Raw genomic sequence first — 26,454 nt, 5'->3', positions numbered from 1 at the left:
GTGACCGAAAATGTATATTATATTTTTGAATCGACAAAGTAAGGGCTCTCCTGATTTTCCCTATCCCTTATAGCGTTTATAAATTTTATTCAGTTTAAGGGACGTAAGTTTTATACACTTTTGATAAGCGACTCTTGGCTATATCCTAAAATCACGAAATCGGGAACAAGTATAGGTAAGGGTATTGGGGGATGGGGATGGGGGAGTTTAGAGCCTCTGGCGTTCTTCGATTGGCTTCAATGCTGAAGTAGAGTTGACAGGAAAAAGCATTGATTGAACAACGTAAACTCACTTTCGAGGCCGCTTTTACAAACAAAATGGTATGGTACTAGGGATGGTTTGTTGTATGGCCCAATAAGGGTGCCTCGATCATACGCCCGCACAACTAGCTGCTAGCCAAAGTTTGTGCATTTGGTCCAGTATGCCCCCAGCAACTGAGCTAACAACCGCCAGTTCCAATTGGCGCACCTGCTTATCCCTGTTGGAACCGATATCGGATTTCCTTCTACCAAGAAATCACCTTGAATTGTCATCGATTATTTTCCCTCAATGGGAATTTATTATAACGTATCCATACGCCCCGCTTCCTATACGCAGACATTTCAACTGGGTTATTGACTATGGGGTAAAATAAGTAGTGAATGTACCGAACAGTCTGTTTTCGAGGGTTAACTTTATACAGATTGGATTAGATATTCGAATTGTGGTAGGATCATCCTAAAAATCTAGTTGTTTTCATCCTGTACAGCTAGAGAATTTTATTAATGAAATTACTGCCAGTGGAAATCGACGTTAGTAAAACCTGTACGCTGTTAAAAATAGGCCAAATATGAGTCATTCTAAAAAGATAAAAAAAATTATTTTTCATTCCTTTACAGTCTGTGTATTGTCGCGTTTAGACGTGTCGAAAAGTGATTGTATTTTACTGCGTGTTAATTATAGTTAATTTTGAATTTATTACGCAAGAATTAAATTAATTAATGTACGACCAAATTCCAAAGGAAGCTACAATCATAATTATGAAAGTAAGCAAATTGTTTAAATTTTTAGATGGTTTTTATTAGCCTCGGTTAAGGGTAAATCATTTGCCAGCAGCTACACGTTGAAAAGAAAGAATTATTCAACAAAAATATATACTTAACCCAGTTCGACATATTACTCATTCAACAAAGCTAGTAGGTCATTGCTTGGTTATTCAGAGAAACTTACAAGGTTTTTACGGAATCTGGATAAGTGTGGGGGTTTCAATTTTTGAGTTACCAAGCCACGCGTCAAATGTTGTTAAATATGGACCAGGTATGACGAAGTAGGATCTGAAAAACACTTAAAAATATTCAGGGACAACCTAGAAAAACCGGGAAGGAATTTCCAAGTGACTTAAAAATCGACTATTCCTTTTGGTGTTCCATTTGTCCACAAAATCACTCTGGTCTACTGTTCCTCGCAGTGCCGCGGTCAATGTGGGTTGAACTCGAGTTACTGTCTTTATTGCTGCGGCTACAATATAGTATCGTGTCGCCGGTCGAAAAGACTTGAAATCAGCGCTAGAATTTAAAGTACTATAAAAGCTCGCCAAAGCAGAAAGGACCGCAGTCACTCACTCAATGCCTTCCCTAACACCAGGCCATGAATGTTGCTTTCACCCTCAGAAGGGTCCCGAGTATCCTGGGCTAGTAATGCAGTTGTGGAATTAACTGGACATGGTTGAGGAGGCATTGTCGGCGGCCGGCGCGTAAGCCAACGTTTGAACGATTTCCGTTGGCCCCCTTTTCTCTTTCTAAAAGATCGGAAGAATTTACGGCCCCGAGGCTTAAGCTGGTAAGACATATCCGTGGATCGTAGGTCGCTGGCTGGCTCTATATGGTCGCTAGGCCTAGTACTTTGAAAGTCAAACATTAGTTTTAGCGGCAGCCCAAAGTAACGTTTTCTCGGGATAAAATATGTTGACCTTCAATCGTCCCATCAGCTCCCTCCCTCCCTTCCTTCCTTCCTCCGTGTACCGGACCACTTTCCTTTCATCGGATAATCTTCCGGGATAGGAGAAAAAAGAGAAACATATATCCACTGGTTCGTAAGGGGGCAAAGGTCAAAGTTAAACATTAAGACTCGTGTTATACAACGCGAGGTTTGAAGTACAAGTAAACTATAGCGTTTTTGAAATAGAAAGGCCTAGGGGTCAGTCCACGTGAAATCACCGAACGATGTCACCATGGGTAAACCGATTTTTTTCAAAGTTTACATACACTTTAAGCAAGCCTTAAAACTAATGATGGCGAGTTTTTAGGACTAAATACTGAAAAGTTTTTGAGATACGACAGTTTTAGTATAACCCTTGTTTTTTGCAGTGCACATTTAACAAATTCGGGTCTCTCCACATAAAGTGGAATAACTTTTCTTCTATTCCATATATTTAAATGAAAATTGAGTTTCTTATGCATCTTTTCACGAGAAATGGACTAGTCTTGTTGAAATATTTCTAAAAATTCGGGTTTCGGCGTTATTAACACGCCAACCGAAAAAAACATTTTTTCGGGGGGTCCCATTCGGAGGGGAAAATGGCGATGTCAGAATATAGCATTCCCAATTATATGAGCTATTTTCAAGGCCCAGTGGGCAGGCCTTTCCAGTGATACTAAAATATTTTTATATATTTGGTTTTCTCTAAGATTTCCACGCGAAATTCTGATTTCATGATTTTTCCTAAAATTACAAATTATTAAAGGAATTCAAAATTCTTTAAACAAAGTTTTCAACTATGAAGCTTTATTTGCAGCAGGATTATTTACTAGACAGTATTAGATCTATATATAAACATGTTTTAATGTCAATGCCTTAATAATTTCCAGTTCGTTTTCCGTTAGTTTCAAAATCCTAGCTCTTGAACCAGTGGCTGTTGGATCTGATACGAAGCACAAAATTGAGTTAAGAGGAACATGGCAAATATCATCAATTAAAGGCCAAGAGAGATGATTGGAATTCGGGTCTCGTTTCATAAACTTTAGGAGAAAATCATTTTCTTCCCTGAACTTTTCGAGTACTAAAGCAATATACCAATCTTTATCGTACATCGCTGCGACATAATGCCCAATTGATATATCACCAAATTGAATGAGATTCTCTGTTCGCGAATTTTCTTGCACGACTTTGACTTTTGATCCAAATTCGTCTTCAGATATGCGGTACATCATTAGTTCAAATTTTGACACTGGCACAAATCTGTAGTGGCTTCGGGTACCAACAATAGTTGAAGCTTTAGATAGCCTGTCGTCAATCTTTTCGTGATGTTGCTGGACTTCTTCTTTGCTAACATAAATGAACTTTATGGACTCTATGCGCGCCTCGGCCCATTCGAAAAACTGAATTGGAGTAACAATTTGCTTGTCTAAGGGTTGTTGCAGAGATGCTCTCGTGACCAAGCGTTTTACCGTCCCTCCAATTCCGTCACACGGACTTTTCCCATGACTTGTTGCGAAAAAATTCCAATCTGCAGGAACACCGAAGTCAGCCTCGTGGTGACAAAGGTTCAACCAATTTTTGCAATTTTTGTATTGTGACGCTGCTCCATCACTGAAGTAATGAATGTGTTTTAAATTTGGAAAAACAGAAAGGAGGTGTTTAACAAAAATGTTTACGAAACAGTGAACTGATCCGGCACCATGGTCCATTTCGTCACTAATAGTGCAAGAGCTTAAACAGTTCAAATTTGTTTCCTTTTTGTAGTATGTTACAAATGGATGCAATGTTGCCTGACTGTTTTCCCAGTGAAAACCTTGAACAGCATCTTGAACGACGAAAGAGTAGTTTTCAGTAAAGTCCAAAAGTGTCACAACGTGATCTTGGGGAAGGTTTTCTTTAATTTTCCTTAAGTATGACCCCTGGGATTTGGCAATGAAATGATGCGGAATTGCTCGACGAATACGGTTGCCAAAATTGTCAACGAAATCGCTTATACTTTCTGTGATGTCAATTAATTTTATTCGCCCATCACTGATGTAACCATATTTTATAAGTAATCTCATCACCAGAATCCATTTCCTTTTCTTCAAATAAAGCTCTCAAGTATTTAGAAAACTCCAATTCCCCAGGACAGTTCACACAGCCGTGAAGCATGCATTGGCGTTCGTCGATGTCGCATACTTGTTTCATCATTAGAGTTTTATAATCTGCTTTAATTGGTAGAGCAGCTGTCATTTAACTTTATGTTTTGATGAACTTCACATACACACACATTGGTGTATAAAGATTGGTATATTGCTTTAGTACTCGAAAAGTTCAGGGAAGAAAATGATTTTCTCCTAAAGTTTATGAAACGAGACCCGAATTCCAATCATCTCTCTTGGCCTTTAATTGATGATATTTGCCATGTTCCTCTTAACTCAATTTTGTGCTTCGTATCAGATCCAACAGCCACTGGTTCAAGAGCTAGGATTTTGAAACTAACGGAAAACGAACTGGAAATTATTAAGGCATTGACATTAAAACATGTTTATATATAGATCTAATACTGTCTAGTAAATAATCCTGCTGCAAATAAAGCTTCATAGTTGAAAACTTTGTTTAAAGAATTTTGAATTCCTTTAATAATTTGTAATTTTAGGAAAAATCATGAAATCAGAATTTCGCGTGGAAATCTTAGAGAAAACCAAATATATAAAAATATTTTAGTATCACTGGAAAGGCCTGCCCACTGGGCCTTGAAAATAGCTCATATAATTGGGAATGCTATATTCTGACATCGCCATTTTCCCCTCCGAATGGGACCCCCCGAAAAAATGTTTTTTTCGGTTGGCGTGTTAATAACGCCGAAACCCGAATTTTTAGAAATATTTCAACAAGACTAGTCCATTTCTCGTGAAAAGATGCATAAGAAACTCAATTTTCATTTAAATATATGGAATAGAAGAAAAGTTATTCCACTTTATGTGGAGAGACCCGAATTTGTTAAATGTGCACTGCAAAAAACAAGGGTTATACTAAAACTGTCGTATCTCAAAAACTTTTCAGTATTTAGTCCTAAAAACTCGCCATCATTAGTTCTAAGGCTTGCTTAAAGTGTATGTAAACTTTGAAAAAAATCGGTTTACCCATGGTGACATCGTTCGGTGATTTCACGTGGACTGACCCCTATACCAAACGAGTAACGTGTGATATATATAGGTAAAGGATTTTTAGTGATATTTGGCCTTTAAAGTCTTGGTATTTATGAAGTCTCTTTTAAAAGTATTGGTTTTAAAACTATTTTGAATGTTTTAAATATTTTATTAGGTTCATATTTAAGATGAAATAATTTTAAGAGGTAGAAGAATGAATCAATCAATAGACAACTTTCGAAAGTCTTCGGGTCTTTTACATAGATGAGAGGAATAAAAATATTGCCGGATCATTTTAGTATCACTTCTTAGAGGGATGAAGTCAGTCAAAAATATGGGCGCATTCGTAAAGAGGCGGCGGTCGTCGAATTCCATCAGAAAACCTTACGCACTTAGACCTGATTTGGCGTAAACGGTCTGTAACAGACGCGCGTCATCTTTATACCCCAAAACCATAAGTAAACTCAATTCTCCACTAAGTTGCGTTACGTAAATGTCCCATTCTAACATTGATAACAGTGTCTTGAAGTAGAGATAAGCTGCTTGAATACAAATAGAGCTCTACGGGGCATGCGCGATTAGTAGTTCGACGCTTACATCCCCTTGACTTTGCCCAATCACAACTCCAAGAAATAGGCACGCTACTACTTCAAAATATAGTTCTTGACACGCCCCCTACGTAACGCGATGTACATCCCTTTAAATCCGTTCAAGCGGACCTGGGACCCATTTAGCAACTTAGAGTATCATAAACATATGTCATTCATCCCTCGAAACGCATCTCTCTCTCTCTTACTCTAAAAAAGAAGAATCTCCTTTTGAGATAAAATGCTGATGTTACTACGCGGTTTGTCCTCGGTCTCAATTTGAAGGTACATTAGAGGAAACCTAAAAACCCTTATCCAAAGGCTTAACTACATACACATGGCCCTGATTATGAGAGAGAAGCACGCGGATTGTTAATAATAACAGAAATTTAGACTTATCCGAACTAAAAAAAAACATCAATGAAATGGAAAAGCCCTTTATATTTGGTTTGGTTTTGGGTTGAAAAATGTATTTGCATATTTAGAGTATAGCAGGCATGGAATTGTGGGATGGTATGAACTATGCCGAGCTTACCAAAGAGGAAATTGAGGGTTATCCCGAAGCTTTAAAGACGCTCCGTTGCTTCCGAAATACGTAGGCCTATAACCTCCAGTCAGTCTCAAATCGTCGTCGTCGGTCTCGAGATTACGTTAAGATAGTTCTACCCATCCTTAAATTTTAAAACGAAATTAAGTTAACACGAGCGTATAATCACTATACCGTCTGCTGATATAACAATATTAGTTTTTCTTAACCAGGCCTATATCGTTTGTTTCTTATCACTTTGAAATAACTAAACCGTGTTGAGATTAGAGGGTAGTTGTTTTTAAATACAGGGCGGAAACTTTATTTTAATTTTATAGCGAAATCTAAGCCCTTATTCTTTCAATTTAGAATACGGTTAAATTAAAAGAAAAATACGTTAAATTAAATTAATTTAGTTATTGTATTTCCTTCAACATCATTATACGTTACAAATTCGGTCCCATTGTAACGGATAAATAAATAAATCAATTATTCAAATGAAAAATTACTCGAAGAAAACTTTGCCTAACACTGTGTGTGTATCTATCTAGCTATGTCTTTTAAAAGTAAGTTACAGAAGTATATTACACCGAAGTTGTTAATGTAGTTCACCAAAAGAGTGAAACAATTATCATAACTTATTTAGAGTACATTTAGAACTCAAAATCACCCCATTGTTCTTCGGCCCTACCACCTCCTTTTGTGGAACACCCTGTATAAAAGTTATTATTGAGTATTTCAGATTAATTTACTTAATTGGGAAGGGTTAAAATGGTATAAAAAGAAATGTCGCAAAAAACTTTTATTTGTCGCTAAAATCTGGTTTACCAATTAAGGTGGAATATATTTTTTCTGGTCATGAGTACGTGGCCCCAAGGCGTTTTTTTCCCCGTTCACTTTCCTGGTGGTATTTTTGCTTTCCAAACCATAGACTAGACATTCGCGTATATACCTTCTTAGCCCTGGAGCGAATAAACTGAGGGGGGATGTGGGAAAGGGGAGATGGAATATAAGAAATCAATGGGAATGAATTCAAAAAAGCCAATTACGACGCTTTTCCACTGAAAAAGACCAATGGAATTTCTATGGTGGCGCCCTCTCTCTCTCTTCCCCTCTTCCAATGAAATTCCTAAAAGAAAGAGTGTACTGCTTTATATACCAATGCCTAGTCTCCAGAAAAAAACACGTGAACAAGATAAGCGTGACAATTTAAAAAAATATTTTTTGAGATCTTTTGCATATGCAGGGAGCTCGTAGGAATACAGTTTTACTTCCCCATCACAAGCTTTGCTCTAAAGATAATTGGTTAATCTTATGAAAGTGACCTTGATATACCACCAGAAATAATACAGATTTTATTTTACATCCTTCGTAAGCCTAGGTTTAAGCAGCGAGTTTTGAATGACATTGATGTACTGCAATTTCATGCTTGTCCTGTAGGATTTCATAGATAATAAAATTTATTATCTATGAGGATATGCAACCCTCTGTACTCCTAGATTTAAACAGTCAGTTCTGGATGACAATTGGTTGAATCTTAACTATCCCCTAACACGCCCTCTGTACGAAGTTCTCAGTCAAAGAAACGTCTTGCTACCAACAAGTCTTAAAACCTTTGTGATTGCGAGGGTATAAAAGAAGCTTGGAGCAGTTGGCATGGTATGGTGGGACGAGACGGGTAGTGGGCGCAGTACCGCAAACTAACGCGTAGCACTTAGGGGAAACCAAGGAGGAAAATCGATCAGGGTTCCCTAAGCCAGTTAACTCAATTACCTCTCGAGTCTTTCTATTGACAGGAGCACGCCTCCTCCCGGGCGTCAAAGCCCGCAACCTTCGCCTTGGAAAACGGTTGCTTCTTCTTCTAGCGCCTGGTGCACACTGCACACCGTGCACTTTCTCAACGAAAAGTATAGGCTACTTTCGGTATTGACTTTTGTAGTTTTGTTTTCCTCGAGCTAGCCGACGGTAAAAAGTACGTTTCCTATATATACCCTTTTGCCGTATAGTTAATTGAGTTAAATGGTTTGGCAACCCCCGACTTCTCTACGGCGCTAAAAGCCCCCGCCCGCCCGCCCGCCCCTAACTAACCTCGGACACGCCAATCGTCCTTGCTTTCTCTCCTTCTTAATAGAATTAAAACTAGCCTTTGAAAATTTTCTTCCAGGAAACAAGGGTACGTACCTTGTCTAACCAAACCATATCTTTGAAGTGTCCCTGAAGTACGGATTTCGTTTCCTTTCTGGACTCTTTACTTGTGGTGGTCCTAGGCGCGCGCCAACTAGCTCTTAAGGTTAGGACAATAAAGACTGCTAATTGGATGGATCCTTTGCAACGAGAAATAAAAATGTTGTTACGTACGCTAGCTAGGCTTTGGATCATTCACAAATTTGGAATACGCATTATCAATTAATTAGTATACCGCAAGGAGTCTTTATAATAATGTCCGCTTGCAGTTTGCGCGCCAAACCAAACTCGAGCACGTCATAAGTAAAATAATTCTAAACTAAGTTTAGGGTAGGTATCAATCGGGCCTGTCAAAGCTTCTATTCCTAAAATATCCTGTGAACATTCAAAAGTTGACTCCGCTTAATACATCATTGCGATGAATCCACCATCTAGCTTATGGCGCCTGAGCTGTAGGCGTTTCGGATCCTGAGAGTGCGCAGAGACCATAATGGATCAACCCCCCTAGTATGTCTGCCCATCTGTTTTACGTCGACAGGGTCCTTCAGGTAGAAATTCCCACTTTATATACATCATTTTCAGGCTAGGATGATTCATACCATTTACACAAGGAGACCAGGCTACTTAGAGCACAAACACCGACTATTTTGTCCTCTAAGTAGGACTTTTCTCCTTGTGTAAATGGTATGGATCATCCTAGCCTGAAAATGATGTATTTCCCCCGACATAATGTCCACCCATCCTAACGACAACAACAAACAAACAAACAACTCAAAACTTGCGCAATCAGGAAAACTATCAGTCCATGTTATGAATTCTTACTCGGAGGTGCGTGCTTTAATCCTGTATAAAAATGAAACCACAAGTGGATTTATGGTCGTCATAAAAGCGTTTGAATCGTTATTTGTCAATGAATAACGGATAAAAAAAGCTGCCAATATATAACCCTGAGCCTCAATGCATAAGCAATATATATATAATATAAGGTGCGCGGTTGGGATAGTAAATCCTATTAGGAATGGAGGAATTGACCAGGATAGACCACGAGCTAGTTAAATAGATCGATTCTCTATCCCTTCGGCTTCGCCCAATTCTTTCTGCTTTTTCTTCTCTTGCTCCTCTATAGCCTGGAGCTTTTCCTGTAAAGACACCGTGCATGCACAGAAATATTTTTACACTCTTCCCTATTGCACACTATCTTCGGCCTTGATTTGATAAGGAAAACCTGACGGATATAGCTTGGCCCGTGGTAAACACACCACCCAACAATATGGAACAGTTAGCGTACAGCGTTCACGCCCGAACGTATAAATTTCAATGTTAGCAAATGTTAATTTGAACAACTGAATGCTGACGTTAGATTGACGTTTACTTTATTACTAGGCCTAAATGTACTATCCTTTGTATAAGACAAAGTATATTATATTGTAGATGAATGAAGTCAAGGTAGCTTGGATTTCCTTTACTTAGTGAAAAATATATCACTTTATAATACCCAAGGCAGATCCGGCTCGTATACCTTAGCGTAAACAAGTAAAGCCCCTATCGCGGCTGACCTGGAATTGCCTGTTACTTGTAAGAAGGCTGGAAAACAATTATATCAAGAAAGGGGAACCCAAAGAGAGGGAGAGAGAGAGAGAGAGAGAAGAAAAAAGCCCCAGTTCGTGGAACGAGAAAGTTACTTTCTTTTACCTTTTCCAACCCATCGCTGGAATAGGTATCCTTGCGTGTATTAATGACAAATTGTTCTTAAATGATCATCACTAGAGATCGTAACATTTCCGCTAACACTAGTATGACCGTTTAATGTTTTTGTATCACTGATACCTGACCTCATGATGGCATTAATTAATCAGTTTAACAGATTAATACTGTTGGGAGTCCTAATATAAACTGACTTCAGGTGATTTGAACATCATCACTCGCAGGCCATGGCGCGAGAGTCCAGTTAGAAGAAGAATTGCCGTGTGCTAAAAAAATCAATTATTTTGTGTATATATATAAGACAGTAACTTGATCTCCTTTCGGACGTAATTCTGTCCTTCGGTAGGTGCTTGGGTCCACTCTTTGGATAATAATTGCACCCAGGGTCTTTCGTTGTACACCTGGGCTCGCTTTGGCCTGATGCCCCGCTCAATTCTAGCCAGTGTCCAGCTAGAACCCTCTGTAATAAGCGGCTTTAGCTCGGGAAAAATATTATCGAAGTATTGGTTCTGGTCTATACATACATATATATATATATACCGCCGTTGAAGAAATGACATCTTATTGGCTTAAGTGTTTGGACACTTTCTTATGGGATAAACCCGCTTGCCCTAAGACAGTATATCCCCTATACTCTTCAAAGTTTTTCAAAGTCCCGGCCGCCCTCACAATATACTTAAAGTGGAAACGAAACCAAATTAGATTACTTATTGGTAACCCATACTCGATATACTCGGCAATTGAACAGCGAGTCCCTCGTAACTACTCCACGAATATATGGAATATATGGAGTATGCTTTGTGGTAAAACTTTGGCTGCTAAGTACGTTTCCTATAGGTAAAGTTACGTTTCCACTTGAAGAAATATCTCGCTTATATATCTGTGGATTTAGTGTTTTTATTTAAAAAAGAAAAACCGCGTGGGTTCTCTGCAGCATGACTCTATATCAAGTATAGTAGATTTTAGTTTGGGGATTGGAGCTATAGCTTGGTATATAGAAAAAGAAAGGATTTTTCTTTATACAGGGTGGAGACCAGAGTCTAAGTAACAGCTAACGACAGCGGTGTCTAGTATAGGACTTTGGTTTATTTATTTTCTTAAGGTATGACGTCCACTTCGTTCTAGAGTGGTCACTGGTAAAGTTTTCCACCCTGTATAGAAGCTCCCTTCCTAAATTTATTCCGAAAGAGGGCATGTCATGATGGAACGTTCTGACACTGACCCGTAACTATGTGCGAATTCTTTTTTGGCCTCACGCGCAACAACTGAAGCCTAGAATATTTCTTGGCGCCTTCTTACCACGTACATATAATTTAAATCGAACCACTTGAAAAGAAGCGAAGATTTTTAAATAGGTTAATAATATTCGTTGGCGACGTCTTTTATCCATTGGAAGTCTTTAAAAATGTACGTATCCTTGCGCCCATGATTGAAATTCAGCCGAGCATCAATATTTAAGTTCTGCTCTCCTATAGCGACCCCTTTTCATCACGAGACGTTTTACCAACGCAATACTCTTCCATAGAAGGTACGATGTCTAATGCCTTTTTAAACCCTGACATCAAATAGGATTCAGGGTCTACTGATCTTTTCTGGAGTTCATCTGCATTAGGAAAGTTATTGGCTTTAGGTCTTAGACTAGATATTCCTTAACAAAATTTCCAAGTGCTGTACATGCACCAGCTACGTCTTGCCAAATGCTAGAGTTATTTTTAACTATGTTAAACAGTCGCGAGCATCTTGTTACGTCAGCGAAGATGTTTCTTCAACGTCTCTCGCTCTAACCAGAAGATTTATTCGTTATTTTCTTGCGAAGGAGCAGATCAGAGCTTTTCTTTTCTGTTCTTGCATCTCTTAAATAAAGTAAAAAGAGACCTTTTCCGTTTTAAGACGTAACTTTACCATTGGCTCATCCTTAACTGGAGAAAATATACAATTCCCCCCCCCCACAGTTCCATTTTACCAATGGATAAACAATAGTCTTCGCCTACCCCCCTTGAAAGTTGGAACTTTGAAATAACCTCATTTTCGTTTCGTTGTCGGAAGTTTCAAAGATTTAGGTATATACTTTAAGACATTTTTTTCTTTTGCTATTATATATTCAAAGATAACCCGGATATCCTGAAGCTTTATACTTCAAAACAAAACTGGAATTATTATCAACTTCTGATGAAACACGTTGCAACGCAGCATGGACAGGAAGTCGGGTCTGAAAGTTTTGTTTTAGTATATAGGGGAGAGCGATGAAAAGACGGGACACGCGGGCGTATAAGTGTCTATGTGTGTAGGGAGCGCGTCATGGAAGGACCAAGGGTTAAGAAGCGGAAAGGACGATCCCTTAATAGGATTGGGGAACGATCTATAGTGTAACGCCAAAAGTAGGCTTAGCTGTTCTCTCTCTCTCTCTGTCGCTTTTTGCATCGCGAACAGAATCCTCTCTTGACCTATACCCTCCCATCCTCTTAGGCCTTGGTGTCTTAGCGTTGATCAGAAGAGCAAACGTACTACGTTCTGTTCTTTTCCCCCCGGTAAGAGGGACAGGGACAACCTGTATTGTTTTTACGTTCAGACACTAGTGTGCTCCTCATTCCTTCCAGACTCTTTTCAACCTTAGTTCTTAGCTCAAACGACAACCAGAAAGAATTATACGTAAAGGAGTGGAATACTGTTCACACGATTTCCAAAAAAAAAAAAATATCGTTTTATTGTTGCAAACCCTTCTATCTCTTCATGTTTTCACGAGTAAACTACGTAGAAGACTTAGTCAACCAGGAGACATGAAAAAAATATGATATCTGAATGTGTTTCTTACTCCTATAACCATTCCGAATTAGAAACCCTCGGCTGGCCCTTGGGCATTTCTAGTGTGTGTGTTCGTATATAAATTCTTGGTTAGCAAAGATAGGTCCGTATTAGAGACAAAAGAGTGGTCTCAATATATTTCATAGCGAAACTCTGGTATCTTTCGATGGCTAAAGAATAAAGATAGGTGGTTTTTGATTCGGGTAACGCGAGCATTGTTGTCTGAGCGAGTAGCGTTAATTGTATGTAGTACAAGCGAACGCTTTCAGCGATGTTTAACCATGCAGCGTATCACTGCATTGCCTAATTAAGTTAGTCGGAGAGGCTAAAAGTCTCTTTCTTTTCGAGCATCTACCAAATTAGTCAATGCGCCCGACTCGACTGGCTATAGTCGCTTGTCAAGACTATTCCCCCAGTTTTCCTCGCTGCACCCTCTCATCACATACATCCAGGGTTTCTTTCTATCAATTTCACCCCTCCCCTTGAGCTGGCTGCAGTGATGACTCATGAAAATCTTTCTCTTATGAGCTTGTAGACGACCCAGTTAGTCTAGACATAAGTGAACTAATTCTAATCGAAGTTTACCCCCAGAATTCTTTCCTAGTACAAATGTTTTGAACTGTTTAGTATCTCGGTGATTCGTGAGTTCAGTTCAGATCCGGAGTGATACAGTATTTAAGGCTCCTGTATAATGAATATCAGTACCACCTGTTGGTTTTTATTCGTACTAAATAACGTTTTGCTACCACCTTAATTAATGCGGAAGTTCATTAGCATTTCCCCAAGCTAAAACTAAAGCTGTTTAAGAAACTCGTTTACTATGGACTCGAAACCTATTCCTTGGCAACTTCGAATAGGGTTTTATTTACGTGCGATTGCTTTAATGCTTCTAAGAATTGCATCGGAAATAATCGAATCACACCGTCTTTAAGTGGATCTATTTGAAGTATTTATTTTAGGCTGTACTCGCATTCACTCTAGAAGAAATAAGATTATTATACACTTGGCGTAATCCACTTCTACCGAAATGCCTAGTCGAATTTAATACCATTTTGAAGTGTCATTGACCCCGAAAAGTTAACTTGATCTTTATGCAGCATCTACTTCAATCTCTTGAAGTTGATGTGCATACAGAGGCTATTCAGTTTATTCTTTAAAACAAATCGGGAGTTAGGTACCGGCCACCATTCACGCTTCAAATTATTGACGTTCGGGAAGATTGATGATTGACTATTCACCAACCTTCAACACCGTCCTTAAAGGAACACTCAAGCTAACTTCAAATTGGTTAAGACATCAAACGTGGTGTAATATATATAACCTATTTGACGGTCGAGGTCAGGTTTAGAAACCACTGTTCTGTGTTAGTCGTGGTATTCGTGGTCCAATGCCCCCCTCCTTCCAAACCATAGATTCGGACTTAGTCGTGGATATTGGTATGAGGGGGAAAAGGTGCTTCACGAATATTCGATGCTCGGCAAAACAGAAATATGACGACCCATTTAAACTACACCCAAAAATTTAATATGTGTCGATCACTAAATCTACTTCTAGTATACCTTGACCACAAGAGCACGCGAAGTAGTTCGCTTGACCGCTCGATGCAATCTTTATTATAATTCGAAATTTGCATTGTAGCGTTAAATCCGTTGTTCGCTAGCGAAGGAACAAATTTAAGTTGATGGGCCGTGAAAATTGTTACTGTTCCTATAATCGAAATACGGGATTTTGATCTTTGAGACAATATTATCGTCATTTCTGATTGTTTTCCGAGTTTTGCATACGGATTACGCGCCTTATACGTTACAAGGAGTATGCCTCAACGGAGTTGAAATACTGCATGATGGAGTAATGGTAGTCCTAGATTATAACGCAGTTTGTGTCAAGGAGTATTTCCAAATTTATGTTTGTACAGCTTGCAGTAATGAAACTGGAGTTTATTTAACTCAAGGTCCATTATTCAATACAGAATTTTATAAGCCAACAAGTCCCGTACGTCTCCCGTGGTTTGCTTAAACTTCGCCTCCACTTGCGGATTCTCTTTCTTTGTTCTTCAAAATTCGTGTTATAGGGAAATCAGAATCATCTTTGTTTTACGTATTCCAGATTTCCGGGGAGAGAAAATTTCCCTTCGTACCTAATAATGTACCTTTCCCGGGAGTTCCCGCCGGGATCCTGCATAGATCTAGGCGTTGAAGGGAGCCCCTGATATTCCCCAGGGTGGGCAGCGAGGTAGGGCGGGAAAAACCGCGCTAACATTCATCAATCGTCACTGACTCCAGCTCCGAACTCTGATGCGAAAACAGGAACCTTCCAAAGAATCTCACTCTCTCTCTCTCTCTCTCTCTCTCTCTCTCGCTCTCTCTCTCAACTAAAGTTTGGTTGCCTTATTGATTACCATTGGGATAGAATGCTTAATGCGCTGTATGTACAGTGTATAGTAACTAGAAGTTTATTACATAGAGGTAATTGAAGTAAACCATTGTAAATGAACCCTCATTCTGAGTGGAGAACTCGGGGTAATCTACTTCGAATTTAGTCTTCTGTCTCAACAAGAACACTCGTGGAATACAATGCGGGCGCGGCCCTCTGTCAGAATTAAAAGGGTATACTTTTTCAATGGAAAATCAAGCCGCGGAAAGACTTTGTACTGAGAGGAGAGAAGAGGTCTGGAGTCAAGCGGCCTTTTGAAGAAACCCTGTAGGAATTAGGATTAAAATCTGGCCCAGTTGATAATACCAACTCTTACTAAAGCTCGATTGCTTTTGTTACGGAGTTGGATTTTTAAACCCCTGTGGAATTAAGGGTTCATCGGGTTTATTGGGGTCAATGTCAGTAGGTGGTTTTCGTCTTGAACCACCAAGAGATATACGGCGATAGCACTTGAATTTTAACTAAAATTTAGATTATGAAAACAGTGTTTTTTAGTGGTTAAGTAAGCAAGCTAGGTTCTGAAACGTGACAATAGTATGGCTTGCAGATCATGTTGAAATGGAATCGAGTTTTTTCTTTTGGCCTGATCGAGAAAAGAGTTCCTAACGGAGGATCAAAAGCTTTTTAAACGTAGAAGCCAAAGTAAAAAGCTTTTAATTATTTCCACTTATCAAGGGGATACTCGTATTGATTCGTTGCAGTTAGGTGTACACTAACAGCTCATACCTTCTCAATTACGCCACCGTCAACGATCTTTATGACCTATTAAAAGCTACTAGTCAGTCTTTAAAACTGATACCTACGTTTAATTAAGTTCTAACATATTTAATGCCTTGGATTGTATGGACAGCCATCTTTGGTTGTATGATATTTCAATAGCCAAGGCTTAGGAAAAACGAAATAAACAGATCAAAGGTTATACAATGGCGATACCGAATATTGGCAAGGATTCAAATCGGTTCAACTTTGGTATGCGGAACCTTGACTCTTTTTGTAATTATAGAAGGGGACTTACGGTTGAAGGTACAAGTATCCCAGTGTCCCTAGAGTGACTCTGAAGAGGATTTATTCACGAAAAGTATTCTATTAAAATGCATAGCGATCACATCTCCAGAAAAAAGGGCATCCAGCAGCAGTGGCGGAAACGATTTTCATCGGTATCACTTTTGAGAATCTATATAGGATACCCCCGTTAGCAGCTGCATCACCGCTCTAGAAATAATATGTGGTTCGGCCTGCTCCCAAAACCCCCCTTTAAAAAAAGTAACCTTTTTTCCCTTCGACACCCCGTCTAAAAGTTTCAAGGAATAGTATCAAAATACCCAGGAAATCAAGAAACGTTGTTATGATATAAAGAGTGAAGTAAAGGGGGGAGCGCAGGATCGTCTGCTTCACAAAGGCTTAAGATGGAACATTGAGATAGACGTTAGATAGAACTTCAAGGTTACCAGTCCACCAAAGTCACGTGTAACGTCTCTTTTGTTCATGTACCCTATCAATGTTTCGTCTGCTCAAAACCCCAGACTTATGAAAAATGGTATATTTTTCAGGCTTTACCTTTAAATGTGTCTGGTAAGGGAGAGGTGAAGTTCGAATTTATCGACTGTGACAAAACTCAGCCTCCCCAAATTATTGATTTCCGATTATTCAAGTTGAACCTTGCCCCCTGGTCCCTTTCCCCTCTATCTTCTTCTTATTCTACCCACGATGCCGGGTTGGCAATGCACGCTTGTAAGCTAGCGGCTTCCCGACACTGTCCACAGACACTCTTGGCAGCTTGGCTCTCTCGGCCTATTACATTTTAACAAAAGTTGATAACCCGAGAAGTGTTTTCAATTTCATCTAAGAAGAACAAAGCTTAATCTTTCCTAAGACTTTTAAGTACTTCGCGATAATCAATTTCGGAATGTCACGGTACTTGACGGATTGGTGGCTGGATTTAGGATCACTTTCTAATGTTTTTAACTTTCACCTTTTTTATTTTTTTAACCAATGGGAGGAAGGGTCAAGATGAAATGCTTTTTAAACTCGATATTTGGTTGTTTTTATTAATTTTTAAATATTTCTTTTGAAAACTTTTTTAAAAATGAAAGAGAATCTTTAAGTGATATTTCAATTTATTATTAGTACAGAATAGGAACTTAATAATTAATTTGAAGTTTGTTTGTCTTAGCAATTATCCTCGGGGCTTAATTCTCTTTGTTTTCTTAAAGTTAATTTTAATTTTAATTTAATATTCGTGTATTTGGAGCTTAGTAGGGATTTAACTCACAATATATAATTTCTCAGAATTGTGTCTGGTCGCTCGTCTACCTCCATCGTTTATTAATTAACAAAATTCGCAACAAAATTTAATTAAAAATTGATAAGTTGGGGAAATTGTATCTCTAGACAAATATTGCATTGCGGATACTTAAGGAAGGTTAATTTACTCGCACTAGTTCAGTATTCTGATTGCGAAACACCTCGGTATTATCCTGGCTTGACCAGTCCATGAAAAATTAAGCCGTACGAAAAAATATACCTTTGCAAGGTGTCGGACATATTCACTCAAATCCCTTGTCTTCCTTAACTATTCATTACAATAAAAGTATAACTATCCGACCCCCCGAATCTTCGTGGGTTTTTTTTAGTAGTATCCATTTGTCAATTACGTTGGAAGGTCGTAAAATGGCGCGCGCGGTCACTCTCGTGCAACGAAATCCATTCGTGAAAATTAAATATAGCTAGATACGAAGTATTGGATACGAGATTCAAAAAGGCGCCAACACGTTCCTGGACCGGAATGAAGAAAAGGAATAAATTTGCAGGCTGTAAATTTTCTCATTACATCATGAATCATGGCTACATGCCCTTACTATATTGTGTCAAAAACAATAAAATATAACGTGTCTAAAACAGTAACGTATTGGTGAACAGTTTCGCCAAAAGGGTAAATGCGAAATTAAAACCAAAATAAAATAATAAAAATAATTTTGCCCCTGATGGATGTTTTCTCCTTGAATTCAAGTGTGCAGCGTGATAAACATTTCTACAGGGGCTCGTAGACAATGCATGCAGTTCAAAACCCCTAAATGTTGTCTTTTCCCTTTTGCAATATTGGTTTCTAAAAAAATTTGTAATGCAAAATCATTTTGCCCCTGTTAGCTGTTTTCTCCTTGAACATTGAAGTTAAGCGTGATAAACATTTCTACAGGCGCTCGTAGACAATGCATGTAGTTCAAAGCCCCTAAATGTTGTCTTTTCCCTTTTGCAATATTGGTTTCTAAATATTTTAAAATTGAAATTTCTCGAATACCATATACTAACATGGATTAGAAATATTTTTGCCGTTTGCTTTGCTCCGTTGTGCTTCTTTTGCTCCTTACGCTATGCATTTTCGAGTACTCGTAGAGCAGTCGGAGCAGCCCAATGCTCACTTGAGACAGACGAACAATAAAGTTGTAGCTTTTTCTCTGGAAATAAGAGAAAGTCTGAAAATTTCGTTTACGTTGCGAAATTGACTGTGTTTCTCGTGTGATCTGGTGCAACGGCTAGTTGTTTCTTTGTTTCTTCAATTCTGTTCATCTAGAAGAAGTAAGGTATAAAACGCAACTTCAGGATGGAGTCCCGCCTTAGCCAATCTGATTTTGTTTATCATTCTAGTCGTAGATGTGTTGGGGAGAGAGTGTGTGGTAGTAGTTTGAGATCGTTGTAGGCCCGGGGGCCCCGTTGTGGGGATATAAGGTAAAGAACGGTAGGGGTGGCCTATCTTTTCTGGTCTGGGTCGCGCGGCGCGTGAAAACGTTGATTACTACGGATGATTGCTCGACAAAGGCTTTGTTTTCATTTCCCAGCTCTCTGTTACGTTAGGGTTAGCTATATCAACCTGATTTAATATGGAAATTAGTTTAAAATAAATTTACCAACTCTACCAAGTTTCTGTTTTGATTAAGGCTTCGTCGAATTGGGCCCTTTTTTTACTTACTTAAATGTAACGCGTCTTTTTAAGTAAGATCAGGAAAATTTGCGACTCGATGTTATGTTAAGGTATTTAGTGCATTTTTTCAAGTTAAATCTTATTTATGTTTGTTATATTACTTCTGTTTTTATTGCCCCCAAATCAGTATACGGTTCGCTGATACCTGGGGGGATGGGATGGGGGTAGGACTCTACCTGTTTAAGAAGTATCGGGGTTTTTTTTTTCAAGGTTTTGACGGGTTTTCAGGGAATGGAATTTGTGGTAACAAATACGGGGTATCATGAATTAATACGTAGATACAAATGAATATTAAACAGTTGTTGTATTATTAGAGCCAACCAACCTATTTTTAACAGTGTGTATAGCATAAAATCTATTCATTTCCATGAATTAATTCATGTACCCTCGGAGCTATTAATTTGTTAGTGGGAAAGCATCTCCGGGGAGGAGAACTTGATTTCAATATGGAGATTCGATTTTTTTTCTTCTTCTTTTATTTATGAGATATGTATCGGTTTTGTTTAGTTTATCAATTTAAATTTGATATTGATTTTAATCTCAATTATTCAAGTGGAATTACAACCTAACATTGTATCAATCCTACAGAGATTTCAATCTGCACAATCTTGGAATCTGGAAAATTTGAGAATTGTTCAGAACGGAAACTGCTTTAGAGAGTTTGCTCTCCAATAACCATTTTTTTTGCTTAAACTTAAGTTATTCACAGACGAAGGCAAGATATCCCATGGTTCCTCGCCTTCCCTTCTTCCTCACTTCCGTTTCCCCTCGAAACGAATCGCGTATATATTCGCAGGGACATTTTTAGAACGGCTATTGCGACGTAGAAATTTTGCGCTATTTCCTTGAAGAAACGTCGTTGTACGTAAAAGTTATGACCGAGGCTTATATAAGTATTGAAGGAACACAAAAGCACGAACAACTCTATCTCTCTCAATCCCCGATCGACCCCCGACCCCGCTCGGGTTCCGGATTCGCTCCGAGCTACTCTCCAGGGTCGTTAGATCTATTTCCCAATGCTCTTGTCAAATAATTGTCGTATTTTCTCGTTTCAGAGTAGCTCCAGAGTGCACGTTACCGGTTCACGTCATGGCGAAGAATACGGAGATCTTATACAGGTAAAGGAAAGGATAGAGTTATTCAATTGACTGAAAACGTAGGGCATCTCGAGACTCGAGATCTTTTGAAAATCATACGGAATTTTGAACTTTGAACTTCAAATTAGGCCTAACAAATATTTATTTGTAAACTTAATTTATTTTAAGTGTCTAAATTGACGTCTAGGGTGTATTCTACACGTTACCGTACGCGTTTTCTTGTCAAATTCCTGAACACGGGGACATTATCTCGCATTTCCACTGTTAGAAATAACATTTTAAGGAACTACTATAGGGTTTATTCCTCTTTGTTGATTGGACGAATTTCGCCAGGGATCGTCACGCGATTTTGAGCGAAGACACGCGTACGCAACATTGTCCGACGAAGATAGTTTATTTCCAATTCAATCGCCCTTGGAGAGATATCGCTACGTTCCTCTAAAAGTATACGTGGAATTACTTAAGCCATCAATAGATGAGATACGTACCCATATACCTTACCCATTTTTAAAGCGAAATAAAATTCCAAAATGATCTGAAGCAAGCCTTGTTTTTGAAGTCATTGGCCCAAATTTTATAGAATTTGTACAAGCATCTAAAAAAACTTTAGTCCAAGATCTTATAAATATTCCCTAGAGGAGAAAGAAATTCCGAGATAGCTCTCTTTTTGTCGATACCATATATGGCATTTGTTAGTTTTTCAGTATATCAAGGTCATTTTAAGCTAGCTTCTTTAAGAAATGACTACAAAGTCCAATACCTTGATGTCGGAACAATTTTGACTAAAACGCAATTCCCTATCCCATGTTCAAATAATTTTTCAAAATTTGTTAAAATTACATTTCATATTTCTCGTGTTACGCTTTAATTAATACTCCAATTCTTTCCCTACAGATTGGTCGCCCACACGGAGACTATAAATGACCCAAAAAATATAGTTCTTTCGTCTAGAAATCACATAATTCAAAAAGACGTACTTTTTAGTAAGACTTCGTCTTTGAACAGAAGAAAAAGAAAAATTCCTTAAAATAAAAATAGTTATAGCGCGAGGAAAAGATGATAAATTCGAGGAATGTAACCCCAAGGAGAAGGAACAAAAAAAGGAGAAAATCTAAGGAAAAAATAGTCTTGGCTGGCCGCATTAGGTTTTCCTTCCCCCCTTTTCTGACTCCCCCCTCCCTCCGTTATACGGGATTAATTTTCTAAGTGCAATCTCCTTTCCATCGGAATGGATGTAGGATGCGGGGAAGAGAGATCGGGTGGAACGGCCAGAGAGCAGCCCAGAATGCACTGCGCCCGAGAATCTAGTCCAGTTTTCTAGAAGATACGCTAAGGAAGGAACCAAAGGTGGGGGGAGGACCGGGGGAAAAATAGCCAATTGGGTCTTGTTCGCACTGTGACTCTTCTAAATTCGCGCAACTAATTTCGAAATTATTGGAAATTAATTTTGAATATTGAATATTGTGAAACAGATAATTAAGTAATACTGGCAAAAGCTGAATGAAATATTTTAGTTGTTGTAAATCAGGTTGGTCACTGGAGGTCATTTGATGAAAGGTCATAAGGAGGTGCAATGGGATAATTAAAATTGGCAAAGCCTAAAACATTGCATACCATTGTTTACCGTAGTTGTTTTTAATCAGGAAGGTTACCGGAGGTCATTTGTCGAAGTGTCATACCAAGATACCCAATGCTAACTTAAATCTCTTGTATTTATTGGATTACTACGAGTCATTGCATATATGGTACGATTTTAGAAATAATCCTTTTAAATTAGAGATTTTATTGAAGTTGTGTGAGAATTAGGACTGTCTAGGTTTCTAAGGAGCGTTCTTGGCTATGCCATTACGACAAAAATTTAAGCTGGTAATTTGCGTTCATATTTTGTCGGAAGGGTTCTTAAATGGGAACTGAGCTTGTACGAGTGACTGTGATGGTAAAAACAGCCTTGATTTAGCACACTCTAAAAGTAGGACTGTATGCTTCTTGCCCCGAAAGCAAGAAGAGACGAGCTTCGAGAGAGAGAGAGAGAGAGAGAGAGAGAGAGAGAGAGAGAGAGAGAGAGAGAGAGAGAGAGAGAGAGAGAGAGAGAGAGAGAGAGAGAGAGAGAGAGAGAGAGAGAGAGAGAGAGAGAGAGAGAGAGAGAGAGAGAGAGAGAGAGAGAGAGAGAGAGAGAGAGATGCTCTATACGGAATATTGGTGGAGAAAAGAGGGTTGTGGAGAGTTTGTGATATAGAACGGGGAATATCTTAATGGATAAGACGATACCACCAGTCCGGGTCGCGTCTTACTGGCGCCAGCTCGACAACCCGATAAAATAACATCACAATGGAACCAGCCATAGAAGATGTGTACGCCGACGATCGTAATAGAGGGGTGAAATTGAACGGGAAGCCCTTACCCCTCAAATATAGAGTGTCTAGTAGTTCATGGACCTTTAATATTTAGACCAAAACTTTATTGTTACAAACATTGAAATAGTTTTTATACTCTTCCAAGTTGTTTTCAAATTTATTTATTTTTTATCACTCCAATTTCTGTATTTATTTATTTATTTATTAATTACCTTATTTTAGTTAATTATTGTTCCTTTTTAGATAAGTCTGTTTAAGTACTTAAATTTATTTGTACCTGAATGAGTTCCACAAGTTGCTTGAAACCCAGGTGTGATATTGTTTTAAAGGTCCACGGTGAAGGTAGCGACTTTGCGGTTTTACTCGGAACTAACTTAGGTCATATTGACCAGCGAGTTAGGTACGATAATGGTTGCAACTTGAGGCAGAAACCCTTCATTCACGTTTAAATTAATAAGTATAATTAACAATTAGCGTCGTGTGGTAAGCCACACCATGGTCCCTTCGAGATGTCGCGACTTCAGTTTCGCTTCGAGAGCGGTTTCGATCGACAAATACTATACGGAATAATGGGTAAGTTTGAAAACCCGGGAAGATCAAAGTATTTTGTACACGCGTTTCAACTTCATGCGCTCACGTGAAATTAAACACGATAGTTATAATTAGGCTTAACTTAAAAAGGCAAAATTATACTTCGTAAGAAATATTAAAATTTTTGTGTACTCCTTCAAAATTCGTTATGAAAATTGCGCACTTAATTAAAATACTCATTAACGGTACTATCCTGTCGTTAATTAACATTTGGAAAAATCCAAGAACATCGACAATCAGTAAGGTGTCCTCGTGCTGGTTCTACCTTCCCCCAATTACAACAGTGATGTTCTATGATTTCAGACGAGTGTCAACAATGTACTGAACAACCGTGGTACTTGAACGCCGATATTTATACCGTTTTAAGATTGATACTTGGACTCTTGGTTGAATTGGCATTGGGTTTTGTGCTTGATATGTTCTTCCAAGATGGTAATAACTCTCCAGCTCCTGGAATTGAGGAAGTAATGCTAACGGAAGATGAAATTTCTGCCCCTGAAGATGACGAGAATCAAATCACTAGTCAGTCCGAGACATCGGTTGACATTAGCGATAATATGTAAGAAGTTGGTAAGGTTTATATTAATGCGGAAATTGAATTTTTGAATGTAAATTTATTTTTTGTTGGTTCAAGGTCTGATTTTTATTGGGATGAATTTGATTTGGACGTTACAGCATCAAACACTTCGTAACCACCCATTTGCGTTTCTGTAGAATAATTATTAAAATTCAAAAGGTTTTGAAATTAATTTTTGGTGAAATTATTCAAACCTGCATGCGTTTGCAGTGTCACTATCCCTTGAGATAAGCGCGTCGAAATTTAAGCTATCACGCGCTGTAAATTCAAACTATCTTCACGTGAAATTAATTTAAATTCATCTACTTGGACAGATTAGGCATAGCATTTTAGGACAAACATGGCGGTTCGATCGTTTTCCTGGATTACTGAGACGTTAAAATACTTTTTGGAGGACACCTCTAGAAGTTCGGAAAACGAAGACACACAGAGTTGGTTTTACGATGATCCCCAATATCACCTGTACCCAGCTGACCACCTTGTCAAACCAAACGTCAAAGAGGCCATGAACCTAGAAAGTCTGAAGAACATCAGTCCATTTGTATTCTTTTTCGTGGCCGTACTGCCTATTGGTATAATATTATTGGACCGAAGACGTTCTATCGTTGGACGTCTGAAGAGACACTTATTTCAGTACAGTGACCTGAGCAGGTAAGACTTTAGTTTCCAATTACTCCTAGCATAAATGACTAGTTTTCAGTATAAGTCTTAGTAGGAAAGACATCCCAAGAGTCTTCGAATGTCCTAAAATGGAGTCCAGTCGCTCAGACGAGGAGCCATTGAGGACTTGTAACCAACAGGATGTGGGGACATTGGTAAATCCGGTTCAAGTGAGTATAGGTCTAATTTCTTTTGCAGCATGGGGAGCAACCTTGAAACATTTACTCAAGGTCATGATGACCAAAACATTATAATTGCAGCCCAAAATCATCGAAGACGGTAACAGAAACGAAGATGAAGCCTACGAATATATATTCGTGGAAAACTTAGGATTGGAGAGCGATTACCACACACGTGGCATTTTTCAGAAGTCGCCCGAAGGTGAACTGTTGACAATTCGAACGTATGAACCCTATTATAAACTGAGCTACGACACTGAGGATCAGTCTGAATATATAAGTTGGGATAGTGATTACGCTGAGCGTGCCATTTACGAGAGAACGACTGATGGGAAACAGGTGACCATAAAAACTTACCAACCTCAATATAGAGTAAGCTAACCATTTCATTATTGGATTTATATATACTAACTATTATTTAATCGAATATGAAACTGGCTCGTACCAGGATATGTACCAGTTGGAATTAGACACTCTACGCCGGCTTTGTTACTCACCATTTTTCGAAAAAGTTTTAGATCACTTTGAAGACGAACGAGGGTAAGTTAAGGTGAAGTGTTCTAAGTAGGTATCGTGAAAATTGAATCGTAATTTAAACGTAGTTGCCACATCGTGACGTCACATATTCCAAGCGGAAGTCTATGGTACATATTAGAAGGACGAGGTCCCATGTCACCCAAGGACGCGCGTTTTTACGTTGCCGAAATTGTAGCTGCCGTACATCTCCTGGATTTCGAAGGGTTTTACTTGGAACCATTCACGTTGTGCAACGTCTACTTGGACCAAGAAGGTCACGTCGTTCTAACTCACTTGGAAAACGTCCGTGACATTGAACCGGTAATCGAGGTATACTTAATTGCATGTAATACCTAGCAATTAATTTTGCCATAATTTATCTCGGAAATTATTTAGTATGACTTGATGAAGCAATCGGACAAACGACAGTCGAGATCCAATGGTAGCCATCGCGTGTCCCATAAGTTATGGTTTTTAATTGGGGTTTAAATTTAAAATGAACTTTCAGGATTTGGCACTAATGTACGATATATTGGAGTGATTCTCTATGAACTGCTTACCAGTGAAAACCTTCTATTAAAATTCTGCAAAAATTTTAATGAAATTGGTAATTAGTTAACGCTAATTACGCCTTTCCTTTAATTGTTAATAATATTTATTTTATTTTAGATAATGCTCATTTGGCAACTGCTCTTAAAAATTTACCGAAAAGAGAAGCCCAATTTCTCAGATTTATTTTTCAAAAAGTATTGTTTGCAAATTATTAATGTTAATTATTTTAATTACTATTTTAATTTTTAGGACAACGAGTGCAGAAATTCGGCGGGGAAATTGTACGATCATCCCTATTTCGAAGGAATTGATTGGGAATTGGTAAGTCATCATTAAAATGTAGGTAAGTTATGTTTATTAAATGTAAGTAACTTTCAGGTAGCCGCCAAAAAAGTTAATCCCCCGATTAGACCACATTAATAACTCGAGTAACTAAAAATATCGGTGTCAAAATTAAGTTGATTAAATTATATTTGATTTAATTAGTGGAGGATAATGGTTATGGCTTCTAATTAGGCTTATCTTGAAATTAACGACATTATTCTGTCATCTGGGATGGGGAATTGGCACTGTTCGAGTTTGCCTTATATTCGTGTAACAATGAAAGGCTTCGGGGTGCTGCT

General features: G+C 38.5%; 3 protein-coding genes across 9 annotated transcripts in view; 2 read left to right on the top strand and 1 right to left on the bottom strand.

The window, feature by feature from the left end:
* Positions 1–22,468, top strand: part of LOC149654345 (protein CEPU-1-like) — a 64,147-nt gene extending 41,679 nt beyond the window's left edge. For both annotated transcript variants that reach the window (XR_016370577.1, XR_016370576.1), the window contains 2 exons: positions 20,361–20,423; positions 21,297–22,468. The gene's annotated coding sequence lies outside the window, so the exon portion shown is untranslated. The remainder of the gene's footprint in view (positions 1–20,360; positions 20,424–21,296) is intronic.
* Positions 2,180–5,118, bottom strand: LOC149654346 (uncharacterized). Its single transcript, XM_089845810.1, has 2 exons — positions 4,264–5,118; positions 2,180–4,163 (listed from the first exon to the last, which is right to left on the bottom strand). The coding sequence occupies exon 2, from the start codon at positions 4,017–4,019 to the stop codon at positions 2,802–2,804; it is 1,218 nt and encodes a 405-aa protein (XP_089701936.1). The 5' UTR covers positions 4,020–4,163; positions 4,264–5,118; the 3' UTR covers positions 2,180–2,801.
* A 1,306-nt stretch (positions 22,469–23,774) lies between the features above and the next one.
* On the top strand, positions 23,775–26,351 carry LOC149654344 (uncharacterized). 6 transcript variants are annotated; one of them, XM_089845819.1, is made up of 12 exons: positions 23,775–23,917; positions 23,982–24,035; positions 24,239–24,575; positions 24,637–24,754; positions 24,845–25,135; positions 25,212–25,303; positions 25,366–25,609; positions 25,676–25,721; positions 25,788–25,886; positions 25,949–26,025; positions 26,081–26,152; positions 26,210–26,351. In XM_089845819.1, the coding sequence occupies exons 3-12, from the start codon at positions 24,265–24,267 to the stop codon at positions 26,249–26,251; spliced, it is 1,392 nt and encodes a 463-aa protein (XP_089701945.1). In that variant the 5' UTR covers positions 23,775–23,917; positions 23,982–24,035; positions 24,239–24,264; the 3' UTR covers positions 26,252–26,351. The 6 variants fall into 6 exon arrangements, with proteins under 6 accessions (XP_089701945.1, XP_089701944.1, XP_089701947.1 ...); XM_089845818.1 differs by having other exon boundaries at positions 23,982–24,083; positions 24,244–24,575; XM_089845821.1 differs by having other exon boundaries at positions 23,982–24,083; positions 24,640–24,754.
* The last annotated feature ends 103 nt before the right edge of the window (positions 26,352–26,454 follow it).

This window comes from Phalangium opilio, unplaced genomic scaffold, assembly GCF_054372755.1.
Source record: "Phalangium opilio isolate 3A_F unplaced genomic scaffold, DU_Popi_V2 ptg000079l_1, whole genome shotgun sequence".
NCBI classification, from domain to species: Eukaryota; Metazoa; Arthropoda; class Arachnida; order Opiliones; family Phalangiidae; genus Phalangium; species Phalangium opilio.
The sequence above is the reverse complement of the archived record's forward strand: the minus strand, read 5'-3'. Positions and strand labels throughout refer to the sequence as shown.

Bases quoted from the DNA above. Each gene is read 5' to 3' on its own strand.
- LOC149654346 (XM_089845810.1), bottom strand. From the start codon at position 4,019: ATGAGATTACTTATAAAATATGGTTACATCAGTGATGGGCGAATAAAA.
- LOC149654344 (XM_089845819.1), top strand. From the start codon at position 24,265: ATGGCGGTTCGATCGTTTTCCTGGATTACTGAGACGTTAAAATACTTT. The intron at 24,576-24,636 runs GTAAGACTTTAG...TATAAGTCTTAG, and splicing joins CAGTACAGTGACCTGAGCAG to TAGGAAAGACATCCCAAGAG. The intron at 25,887-25,948 runs GTAATTAGTTAA...ATTTTATTTTAG, and splicing joins CAAAAATTTTAATGAAATTG to ATAATGCTCATTTGGCAACT.